The sequence below is a fragment of the Coturnix japonica genome, chromosome 12 (genome assembly GCF_054131305.1).
Source record: "Coturnix japonica strain WE chromosome 12, WE-NBRP24, whole genome shotgun sequence".
NCBI classification, from domain to species: domain Eukaryota; kingdom Metazoa; phylum Chordata; class Aves; order Galliformes; family Phasianidae; genus Coturnix; species Coturnix japonica.
The window spans coordinates 5,826,573-5,839,205 of record NC_140674.1 but is presented as its reverse complement, the minus strand read 5'-3'; the positions used below and the strand labels follow the sequence as shown (position 1 = coordinate 5,839,205).

Genomic DNA, 12,633 nt, shown 5'->3' with positions numbered 1-12,633 from the left:
TCAGGATCATCTTCCACTCTAACTTGAAACAGCTGATGCTTGCAACTAGTGTGATGGCTTAATGGGGCACAGCAGCCATTACCATCCTTATCACTAATGAGTGATTGAGCTCTTAGAAGGGAGAAGAGTTGAAAGCTGTTTTTGTTCCCTCCTGGTGACTACATCTACACTTTAAAAGATATAAGCATCACAGGTAGCTGGATAGTTTTAGATTGCTCTACATCTTGGTGCATATGGGATATCATTCAGTAATTTTAAATCTCCTGCAAATCATCTCAATGCGTATGAAGGCGTGGTGTCATCTCCCCACCTAGACACACCAGAACAGGTAATACCAAAATGTGTCAGTGCTCTTTTAGTAAAACAACAGCTTTTTCCTTGGTAACTTTTAGTGTGCCTGGCAAAAAACTGGAAGCAAGATGATTGCTAGGAAGAAGTAATTGTTGATTTTTTTTCATACAATGCATATTCTCATCTATGTGAAATAGCATATAAGGTCTGAGAGTGAATTAAGCTGTGTGGTGCATGTAAATGTGATATTGAAGAACACAGGAAACTGATCAAAGCCAAAATAAGGTTTATGCTAAGAAATCCTGTTAGCTCTCTTACAGTCAGGTTAGGTAAGTTAGCTCAGTTTTGTTGAAAGACAATGGTTCTATTTCCAATTTTCCAGCTTACATGGAATTCTAATAAGTGATGAAATCAAGTAAAAATGAAATTATAAGTAGTGGAGAGATTGTGGAGAAAATAGTAGGACTAGTAAGTGTATATGAAAAATTGAGTGTATTTTTGTATGCTGTCTGGATAGCAGTTTTGCATAATTCACAGAAGTTTGGGGAGAAAAAAGGGCTGTTTGGGGGATTTATTAAGTTAACAGGGTAAACAGCTCTGGGATGTGCTTGTGCTTCAGAATATAGTTAGAAGACAAAACAAACCTTGAAGTGACCACATACACTTAGCTTTCTGAGCTGAACCACCTGGAGGTAAGTGAATGAACACAATGCTTTTAAGTGCTCATGATGTACTTAAAATTTCAAAAAAAAATCTCACAATTTAGGAAAAATGTAAAAAAGGTTAGAACTGCAATGTGAAGATAAAAAACCTTTGATCTTATGACTACTAGAGCTCTATATGAAGCATAAGCCAGGTAGTAATGATGACTAAAATATATATATATGTGTGTATATATATATATATATATATATATATATATATATATATGTATATTTGCTTTCTGAGACCTTTCAAATCTAGAGAATGTAACCTTGTAATGGCAGCTATTATGAGAAGCTCTTACACCTACAAATATTAACACATATTACTGTGGGAATTTCCTGGTATCAATGGCACTCAGTTAAAACTGTTTTAAGACAACTTGAATGACTCTGCAGAAAAAACACCCTTTCTTTCTCCCTCAGCACCAAACAGTCTAATTATAATTTAACAGCCATTAGCTGAACTACTTAATAATGCAGGTAAGCCTGGCTTTTCTACTTTCCATTGGCCATATTACCTCTTTATTGTGTTGAATGTAGTCAGTGGATTTGGGAATTAAATTTCTAGTGCTTATCTAGGTTGTTCCTTCCTACTAGACAATGTACAATACATACTGCTACTTACATACTCTGAGTTAGCCTCAAAAAAACACCTGCTCCATAGCCCAGCTTCACCAGGAGCCTGGAAAGGATGCCTGGATGAGCAATGATGGAGTCAAGAAAGCCAAGGCACAGATGGAACTGAACTTGGCAAGGGATATGAAAAACAGGTGAAGTCTCTGGTGACTGGAAAAAGGGAAATATCACTCCCATATTCAAGAAAGGGAGGAGAGAAGGCTTGGGGAAGTACAGGTTACTGAGCCTCACACCTGTGCCTGGAGGATCATGGAATGGATCTTCCTGGAGGAGGTGTTAAGGCACATGTGAAAGCAGGAGATGAGCCGAGACAGCCAGCATGGCAGGGTGGAGATTTTCAAGAAATGTGTTGATGTGGCACTTAGGGATATGCCTTAGTAGGTATGGTGAGCATGCATTGACTTGATGATCTTGTAAGTCTTTTCCAACCTTAATTATCCTATGATTCTATAGTTCTGTGATTCCTTTTTCATCCTAGCAGTCTGTTTCTGCACACCTGCCAGTTCCACCACTTATGACCACTAAATGCTTTATGTTTTCATTGACTTTTAAGGTAAACTGAAACATCTTACAGGCATATTAGTACTACTTACAACTGTAATTATTACAATTACTTACAGTATTTAACATTGTCAGTGCCACCTCTGCCTCCATGGCAGTCATCTTGATATTATACTCATTGTTTCATTTAATCTCTTACTTCTACAGTTTGGGGCAATTAAAAAAAATATAATTAGTGAAACTACTGAAAACAATATCTTTAAGGATGAATTCCATCTAAATCCTCCTGCTTCTATCAGCAGAAGTTTTAGTGTTTTCTGTTTCACTCAAGAGTACAAGGCCCGAGGAATTAATTCCCCCCACACTACATCAACTCCCCCCAGTATTCATATACAAAAAGCAAATCTTTCTTCCTGCATAGGCATTTCTTGACCACTCAAGCTATAATCACTTTGAACACTAATGCCAGTTGCAAATGAGATGCCCAGGTTTGTCAGGTAGATGGAAGAAATACAGTAGCAGCCTTTGCTGAGGATTAGAAATGGTGTTTCTGGGGAGATAGAGGTAAAAACAGGATGCTCAAGGCCTGTCTATAATCTAGATGATGAACTAACCCACGTATTGATCTTCAGCTCAGCCTAGAATTTAAAGCCCTATGGAGTAAGAACCCAAGCTGGTTCTGTTTAAGTAGCGTTGCTGTATTTCTGTGGTGCTGTGTCCATTAGGAGCTGCCCTTGGCTGTATATGAATTTATCAGCTCTTGTGCAGGAGGATACTGAAGTGTTTTCTGATGACATTGTTTTACAGACATTCCAGTGTCTGGATTTTACCACAAAATAATCTTTTGACAGTTAGAACATTAATACACAATCAAGAGCAGTGTGAACTCTTCTTGTTCAGCCTAGTATGACTGTATAACACATCAAAATTACACCACGTGTACCTAAAACTAGGAGAGCAAAAAGGTACGTGATCATAAAGCGAGCCTTTCAAACACAAAACCTGCTTGCTCTCGTTTGACCCAGGCAAAAGGGAGAAGTCGAGCCTCAGAATATCTTTAATTGGCAGTTTCTATTCCTGATTGTTTTCCCTGTGAGACCTTAGAGAATCTGTGGGAGCTTCCAGAACTCTCCCCTTAATGTGCTGGCAAAACCAGACACATCGTAATGCAGTGTCAGAATGAAGACTGTCTTTTAAAATTCGTTTTCTTTAAAACAATTTAACATTTTAACAATTTAATTTCTTTAAAACAGCGGCCCGCAGTGAGCCTGAGCTGGGCTCCCCCTGCTGCGCGTCGCGGGGGATGCCCGGCGGTAGGAGCCACGTTCGAAACAAATGCAGTCTCAATTTGCCTGCACGGAATTAACCTGCACGGTCTGCCCCTCAGGTTAAGCATTGTGCTGTTATTGGTATTGATTGTAACACTTTTCAGGTTGTTCTTCTCCAGTACGTCAGTTAATTCAGACTCCTTTCGGATTTCTCAGGTGCTCTCAAACTTAGTGTTTTGGGGAGTATGATTTTTGGCGTTGTCTCATCTGTTCTCTCTGCACCACCCCGCAGTGACCTGTTCTCTGTTTGTGATGCTGTGTGAAATTCCTCTCTCCCTCTTGCCCGGGCTGTTATGCCACAAGTCATTTCACTTAAGTTCCCCACTTTCTCTATTTAAAAAAAAAATCACTGATAAGATGTGGGGCCTGGCCATAATGATGGTGCTTGTTGACCATCAGTCTTTGTATTCTCTTGATGCTTCCAGGTTTGCCTCTGATATTTTTAAGTTCAGTATTGCTCAGGATGACTGATTATGTTGCCTCATTTGTCCTCGATAAATTCTCAATTCCTTTTTTTCTTTCTTTCTTTTTCTTAATTCTTATTTAAAGTATGTAACTTAAATACACCTTAGAAGGGAAAGCACTGAATTTCTCATGTATACTAGGTCTTTCCTGTGCTCTCTTGCAAGCACATCAGTGTGGAGAAGTACCTGTTAATCCCTACGTAGAGTCAATGTGAAACATGTTGCCCACAGCTGTCTATATAAAGGCTCCCTGTGTCGTGTGCTGTAATGGGAACGAGCTCACCAGTTGAATAGAGCTACTGAGCCAGTTACGGATGTAGTCTGACAATCATAGAACAAACATGACTCATTTAAGAACGTTCCCTACCTTCCCTTCTAATGAGTGGTTTCACCACAGTCAGTAAACTAGAACTGAAGGGAGAACAAAGAGTTCTGCAGGCAGCTCCACAGTGTTCTCGCACGCCACCTGCCCTGCTGCAGGAATATGTCTGACATGTTAATAGAGCCAACTGCCCTTCCATATTTACCTCCCCACTGGTGTCCCAGCCCCCACAACGGAACCACCTCTAGCAGCAGATACTAACATGTTCATGCTATGGGTGGGTGTAGTGCAGTTTTCAAATGGATTGCATTACTGGTCTCCCTATCCAATTTATTTTACTGTTATCCACCAAAACACTGTGTACATACATTTGCATTCTGTAATTGACATTCACTTTAACTCAATGTGAATCTGAAGGTTTGAGTCACAGTTACTTGTAACTTCATGGTGTTGTGTGGAGTGCCATATCTCTGGCCTTGAGCACTGATCTGTGCTCTAATGATCAAGTTTGAAAAGAGGAAAAGTCTTTTAGATGGTGGCATAAGGTCCTTTAATTGCATTTTAGAACTTGAAAAGAGGTATTGTGTCAGTGGATGGAGTTAGTGTATGAAGAAAAAAGAAGTCGATTCATTGGCCGGTAGGCTACAGTGAAGTATCAAATCTGCCATTTCAAAACCTTACCATGTTTTGGTTTGCTTTCTGAGTGCCTTGAAGAGTAGAATGCGTGTCTAACCAGAACACCTCAAGTTCTGCTGGTACTGAGACCCATCTTCTTAATTCCACTGTCAGCAGGCTTCAATTGGCCTGGCTGAATTGTAAATTTCAACTTGCAGGTAAGAAGGAACTGATGACATTGTTTTTCAATTAATTCAGTAATAGGTAACTTACTAGGTAGGATTCATGGGGGAAGGAAAAAAAAGGTCTGGCAAAATGAAGATTTGCCATCCACGCAACAAGAAGAGGGGTGCACATGCCTTGGAATAATTCAGGTTGGATGAGTACAAATGACAACACTTAGCAGCTAAATCTGATTAACAGCTGAAGTAGATGACAACCTAGCATTTAAATACAAGTTCTTTAGTTCAGTTTAAACATGTTGCTTTTTTTGCTCTTCTTTCCCTCATCTAGGTAACTCAGGCTAGTGAATCCCAGTGAAACATAACAAAGTGAAGATTAAAAAAAAAAATTCTGCAGGGGAAAATTACCATTTTGCAACTAGAGGTATGGGAACATACAAGGAGACACTTCAGCCAGCTCACTAGGCACCACCAGTCTGGACACCACCACCTGCAAAGACTGCAGTACAGGCTGGCCTTCCCACACCTGCCTTGAGCTAAGCAGCTGAAGGAAGGCTCTCCCAGCAGCTTTAGCACAGTGGGCTCAATGTCTGAGCACTGACTGTGCTTCTTGTGTGGGCCTTGTATGCACGCTGGACTTTGTAGCAACCCAGATAGTTTCCAGTATTTTAAAGCTGGACTGGATGTGCCTTCATAGGCTGACACTATAATGCAGACTTACTGTAAGTCTGCCCAAGTCAGTTTTCACTGCACATTATTCATTTAAAAAACACCAAGAAGCTATTACTACAAAAGAGGCATCCGCCTCCCTAACTAGCACTGCTTTCTGCAGTGTCTAATGAGGCCAGCAAATGCTACCAATGTTATTAGCAACAATAGCCAGCTAGTAATGATCATGAAAGAGCAGGACCGGGGACACAGAATAATCATTGTAATTTACCCAGGTGGATAAAAGGCAGCAAGGCAACTGGATATATATTCTCAGACCCACTAGAAAAAAAAAATCCCAAAGCTTTCCCAGATTTCTACCCAGACACCAAAGAAATGATGAGCCCTACACCATTTTTATAATTGCCTACAGGAGGAATGTGTCATCGCTTTGCTTTTATAAAGGTAAAATTATGTTCACTCTTTTGTTGTTGTTCTACCTACCTCCTTTTTCTCAACTATATTTCCTCACTTTCCTGCAGCACAGTGTTTCATTATGAAAACAGCTTTTCCTCTACTGAACAACATTAGCTAGTGTTACTTAGGATTACTAATTCCTGCTTTCCTTTTATACCCTTTGACCTTTATCCTTTAAGAAATGAAAGAGTTTGGGTTTGCTGGTTTGTCTTTTTTCCCTTTTGGTTGAATTAGACTGCTTCTTTATGCTCTTTTAATGCGTGGTTACACAACAGAAGCATTGAATTCCAAAGTTCTGCTACAGCTAATAGAGCATCACATGTTAGAAACAGATTGAATGTTTCATTATGGCAATAAGTTTTATGTGTATATATACATATATATTTTCTATATAAATAAGGCTTAGATGACTACTTTCTTTGCTTCTCCCTGCTTGGTTGTCTCTCCCCATTCATCTAATAATTGTGGATGTATTGGCCACTGTCTACAAACGTGACAAAGATATTACAACTATATAATTTTCTGAGAAAACACATAGCTGGGAAATCAGGTAGATGAGGAAAATCTCCCTAGGGCTGCACTGAGGAAAGGCTGGTAGTAAAGCTCAGACCAGTTAAGCATCAAATGATCCACAACAATGGGAAAAATTCTGCACTTTTCATGTTTCAGTTACTGTCTTCTTTTGAGCACGTTCTCAAAACTATTTAAATCAAAAGAAGTTACTAGAATAATAGAATTTGTGTCAGTCCCTCAGTCCTTGGTGCTATGGATCAGTGAAAGAATGCAAAGTGAGCTGTCATTTCCCTTTTAATTTGTGGCTTGTCAGAACTTTCTCATTTAGATTCTCTTTCTGAAGTAAACACAACCAGTTAGTATGCACACTCTACTGAAAACAAAACCAAGATTCCATTCACTTCAGTAGCAGCTGTATTTAGTTCAAAGTGTCTCGTGTGAACTAACACTGGAAAACTAATTGAGGTTGAATGGTAATGAGAAACCCAATCTAAAAATGAAGTGTTTTTAATTAAGAGACACTTCAGAAATATGAGGAAATAGGCTCCTTATAATTTAAAAATCTTTTAAATTCCTTCCTCGCTGGCTATAAATCACTGAGCTGTGATTAGTAGCCATAATAGAAGGAATGAATACCTGATTGTCTGGGTTGAGTTATGACCGTGATGAAGAGAGCTGTACATGTTTTGGAAGAGATTCGAACAGTCTGCTACTTAGCATCCAATTTCTTACAAAGGTTTCTGTTATAATCAGTTAATGTTACAATCTGTTTCTTAGAAATGAGAACAAATTATGGAAGAATTGTACCTGCAGGTTCTTGGCAGTAAGGGCAGCAGCATGACCCCATGCACAACTATTAGAAGCTTATCTGTGAACAAGAAAGAGCCCAGTTCCAATCCTGTGCCAAGTCACAGTCCAGTGTTTTACGTAATGACAATTTAATAAAAACTGCATAAATGCTCACCAGAGGGGAAGGCAGTACCTAGATCTTGTCTCTTTGGCCTTATTCTATTATTAAAAGAGGGTGTATCTCTTGCTCCATTTTGCTAAGAATGATAATATTTCACTCTACTGAGTTCAAAAAGAGATTATGAGTGTGATGGAAGTCAGTAACTCTGTGTACTTTTAAACCAATAGAAGGAGCACGTGAGGAATCAAGTCATTGTGGGGAGCTCAGGACTGGGTTACACTCTGTTCTGCAGGCACAGCACCAGGTCACAGCCCTGCTGTTCAGGTGCCCTGCTGATGAAAGCAGGGTGTTAGACCAGCTCAGAGACCACATGAAAGCTGTCTTTAAGCATCTAAATGGATAATTTTGATGGAGGAACTTCTTTTCAGTGCAGAAAAGGGCATAAAAATCCAACATAATGAAGATGCATTTTCTGTTTGTAATCCCTTACCAGTGTTTTTATGTTAGTTTAATGACATGCAAATTTCATTTTGAATGCCCGACTCCATAATTCCATGCACTGCTGGCTAATATCAGTAGGCTCTGGAATCTCTGCTCTGACCCAAACTCTGGCCTTCCATCCTGTTTCCTTTTGGCTTAAGTGGTCCTGCAGCTGTGATATGAACCAACCAAAAACCACTGTCCTTGGATTTTTCAGTCAAATCAATTTTCTAATCCAGCTGACAGCACAGCTGCTTAATCTCTACTTTTTAACTCAGTAGAGGCAGTGTTACCATTCCTTGTGGTGCTTCTATAAGGCCTTAGATCCCCTATATTGTGAAACCATACACTAAAGCTCCAAATGACACAGCAAGCCCTACGGATTGGAACTCAGGATTTCTTCAGACTTCTGTGAGGGTGACTGCTGAAAATGAGTTGCTGATACAAAATGAGTTGCTGATACTACAGCATGACCCTAGGCCTGGGAGTTCTCAAAGCTGTATTTGCTTCTGAATTTGTGTAACAGACTTGGGGAAGAGATCCAGTATTTGGGGGTAGGGGTGTGTGTGGGGGTGGAGTACTGATAATATTAAGCAGTGTCAGAGGTAATGGTTTCACTTACAAAAAGTTTTCCTAAATTACATTTTATTAATGTGAAATCTTTTAAGAAAAGAAGAAAAAAAAAGAAAAAAAAAAAGAAAAAAAAAAAAGTTGAGCTCTAGTAATTAATCTTTTGGGAATTCAGAAAGATACTGTGCTGGAACAACAACAACAAAGATGCTAATCAAGGAAGAGATGCAGTAGCAAACAAAGTATCAGTAGTACAGTTTGGGTAATGCTAGTTCTGCAATTGAAAGAAAACTGCAGAGCCCGAAGCTGGCTGCTTTGGCTGGATCCTACTAGGAAGGCCTGCTACCCTCCTCCTGTTTCACACAGGTAGGTAATTACCTTGCAAAACTAGATGGAGGAGCCAGGTGGAATTTAAAGCAGGACAGTGCCCCACGTGATGCTAGTGAGAGATGTGCTGTGTTGTATGTTGAAATTGACTTACATAAAGGAATTTCTATGTGAACGATTTGTTGTCACTGCACTCCAACAGTTACAACTCAATAGAAAAGAAAAAGCAGCCTGAACAAAAGCCCACAACTATTTTAAGGTTTTCTGTAATTATCTATTCTTTGTCTAATTTATTTTTTTTCTGTGTACACACAAGGAAATGTATTTTATTGATTCTGCTACTAGTGCCCTTGTGTTATAGCTACTTAGTAAGAAGGGAAGCTTAAAATTAAAACAAACTGTTTCACTTTGAATTTTGTCCTGTTGCCACTCACAACCATCCCCTGTTGTTTTCTTAACAGATGAGCCATTGTATCTCTAGTAACATCCATTGCTCCAGCAGAGACGTGCCTGACTTATGTTGTACTGGTGGTGCCTGCAATAACTCAACCCTACATCCATGATTCCAGCTTTCAGAAAATAGGTACATCAGAAAACTATGGACTGAATTTATTCCAGTTGCACGATCATTTTTTGAGTAACTACTTTTCCATTCTGTGCATGGCATTGTTTTTTAAATATATTTTATTGTACAAATATCAAAAAGTGGCAAGAGTAGAACTTTAAACTGATTCTCTGTGAGTGTACGCCTAGACTGAAACAATTGTTTTGTATCCTTTCAAAATAAGCAGAACTCAAAGAATGCATCCAGTCGATACTAGCGCATAGAAGGCACTGGCTTTTTCTGGTGATGGTAATCACTGTTCTCCTGCTAGAACTGGTATGTTGCATTACAGTGATGGATGTGCATCTGTACTGGTTGTTCTGGGAACCCATGCAGCTGTAGCACAGTGCCACAGTTTGCCTCCAGCTCCTTGTGTTTGCACTCTAGAAAGCTGGGACAGGCAGGGCCCTCAGTGTTTTTGCTTGATTGAAGAGCCTGACTTACAACATGTGGTTAGAGGTGCAGCCCTCAGCACACGGACAAGATGAGTAGTTTGGGCATATGATGTAAAAAAATCACAGCATCCCATGGAACCCAAAGAATGTCATTGTACATCCATCCATCCCTAACAAAGATCATTTAAACAGAATGATGAAGTGCTGGACGTGAAGTACTAACACCATTAAGTTGACCAAACTATACAGAGTATCTAATTAGGATTAGCCTTTAAATTAGAAACTTCAGAGGAGTGCAAACTAAAATAGGGATCTTGATAAGCTGACTTGTGCTTCACAACAAATCCAGTTGTGGGATCTGGTCCTAATGCTTCCGCTCCCTGCCCCCTCTCCTCTCTAGGAGTTAAATACTGCAGGGTACTTTACTCACAAGCTGTTTCTGCTATAGCTGCTGCTTAAATATCTATGGACCTAATGGACTTATCCTTAACACCAAGCACAGTGAGGGAGGGAAGCAGCATTAACCTCATTTTGTAGATAAACAGTGGAAGCCCTGATGGCTCTCTGTTGCTTTACTTCCTATGGAGCAACTTCACTGCATGCAGCGCATACAGAACCGCTTACACCCTATTGCTGCATTCACATGAAGGCTGGCAGAGCTTTGACATCTCTGTGCCTTCTTTTCATCACCACGTGTGACGATGAAGAAGGCTCAGAATGTGAATAAACTCGTTAATGTCTCAGATACCGAAAGGACACAGACTGGTACACAGACGGGAGCAGCTTTGTTCGACATGGGATTCGTAAAGCAGGGTATGCGGTAACAACCATTGATAAGGTAGTAGAGGCTAAGGCCTTGCCTCCAAACTCCTCAGCACAGAAAGCTGAAATAATAGCCCTCACAAGGGCCCTAGAATTGGCAAAAGGGAAAAAGATAAACATATGGACTGATTCAAAATATGCCTTTAGTGTTGTTGATGCACATGGAGTGATATGGAAAGAAAGAGGGCAATGCTGCTGCACCAGCCACATCTCGGGTCCTCCCGCACCACAGTGCAGCCTAGTGTAGGGCCTGGGCACAACTCAGCGTCAGCAGCTCGAGGAATACGTGGATTTTTCACTGTGAGATGGGAAACGTCAGTACTGAGTGTAGGGGAATAAACACGAAAAGTTCATTCTTACACTTGGAATGCAAATAATCGCACTGTAATTGGTGTAACTGGTTTTCCACGAGAACAGGACGTACCTTGAACACCTCTTTGTGTTTAAACCTTCCCGTGGCGATTCCAGCGGTCACTAAGCGCAGGAGGAAGGCAGCTCCGAGCTCTGTGACCCGGCACGTCAGTTTCGTGCACAAGGAGCGGGCCGCGGGCACTCCCGCATTATGTAAGGAGCTCCGTGCAGCCGCTGTTTGCGCTCTGTGTACGGCCGCTCCCTGGTAACGCGTCCCGCCCCGTCCCTCGCTCCTCTCCTCATCCCGCCCCGCCATGTCCCCGCTCGGTCCGGCCATGGTCGGCCGCTGACGTCGCCGTCGGCTCCGAGGGGCGGAGCCGCTCCCCCCCATTCCCCCGAGGCGTGATGTAACCTCTGCCCTCCTCGGCCGCCGCGGTCTGAAGGAGGTGACCGGGCAGCGGGGAGCCGTGAGGGGAGAAGGAAGAGGAGGTAGGGGGAGGCGGCGGCGGGAAGCGGCCATGGGAGGGGGGGGGGGGAGGGGAGGCCGGCGGGGCAGAGTCGGCGGCGGTGGCGGCCGGCTGTGGAAACATGGTGTCACACGTGAGGCTTATGTAAAGTGAGCGGCGTGCCGAGCAGCCAATGGGAGAGCGGCGCGCCCCGCCCCCGCCCCGCTCCTAAGGTTGCGTCATATAGATCCAGCCAATGGCAGAGCGGGAGGGGCGGGCTCAGGCCGCTCGGTCACGTTTCTGCCTGTATGAAGTCGGTGCCGGGCTGCGCCGCGCCGGGTGGATGCGGGGTGTGCGGTGAGTTGGGGGCTGGGGGGCGATCACTGAGACACGGCGGGGACGGGAGAACGTGGGGGGGTGACCCGGGGCCGTGCGGGGCCGGTGGGCTGCCCCGCTCCCCTCAGTCCGCCGGGCCGAGGTTACGTAACCCCGCGGCCGAGGCTCTCCCGCTGTGGGACCGTGTGTGGGGCTGTGTGTGGGGCCTGCCGGGTGCTGCCCCACAGCCGGCACCGGGCGGTGGCTCTGTGCCCGATCCGCGGGTCTGGAACAGGGAGCGACGGAGGGGGCGGCGGCCCGGAGTGCGGAGCGGTCGTGGGGGGGGCGGCTCCCGGCCCGGCAGCCGAGGGGCGCTGAGGCCCGTTCGGTGCGAACGATCGTAGTGCGTTACCCCGGGCTCCGTTCCGGTGGCTGCGTAGCATAAAGCCGCTGTGAGAGCTCGGTGCTGCGGGACCGGGTGGGTGGGTGCGGGAGTGAGGCTCGGCGCCCCCCCCGCTCCCACTCGTTGCCCTCCCGGTTCTACCCCGGTGCCGCGTGGAGCCGCAGGTGGAGCGGGCAACAGGTCCGGCAGCGGGGGAGCGCCGTGCACTGAGACGGCGGCGGAACGCCTGTTGACATGGGGTGCTCGCTATTACATGTGTGATTACAAAACCGTTTATGTAAGGAGAGTTTCGCGCAAATAACGAGCCGCACGGTAACTGCCAGGCTGAC

The 12,633-nt window shown here is 43.5% G+C and overlaps 2 protein-coding genes across 26 annotated transcripts in view; one reads left to right on the top strand and one right to left on the bottom strand.

Annotated features, from left to right (window-relative positions):
* LOC146758840 (uncharacterized) overlaps positions 1 to 11,531 on the bottom strand; it is a 52,320-nt gene extending 40,789 nt beyond the window's left edge. The window contains exon 1 of the mRNA XM_085512841.1: positions 11,214 to 11,531. Coding sequence (XP_085368967.1) covers positions 11,214 to 11,531 — 318 coding nt within the window. The remainder of the gene's footprint in view (positions 1 to 11,213) is intronic.
* PER2 (period circadian regulator 2) overlaps positions 11,491 to 12,633 on the top strand; it is a 39,776-nt gene continuing 38,633 nt past the window's right edge. For 20 of the 25 annotated variants that reach the window (XR_014933101.1, XM_085512485.1, XM_015871188.3 and 17 more), the window contains exon 1: positions 11,873 to 11,943. The gene's annotated coding sequence lies outside the window, so the exon portion shown is untranslated. Of the gene's footprint in view, positions 11,630 to 11,872; positions 11,944 to 12,633 lie in introns of those variants that run through there. The other 5 variants (XM_085512492.1, XM_085512484.1, XM_085512490.1 and 2 more) reach the window with 1 other exon arrangement.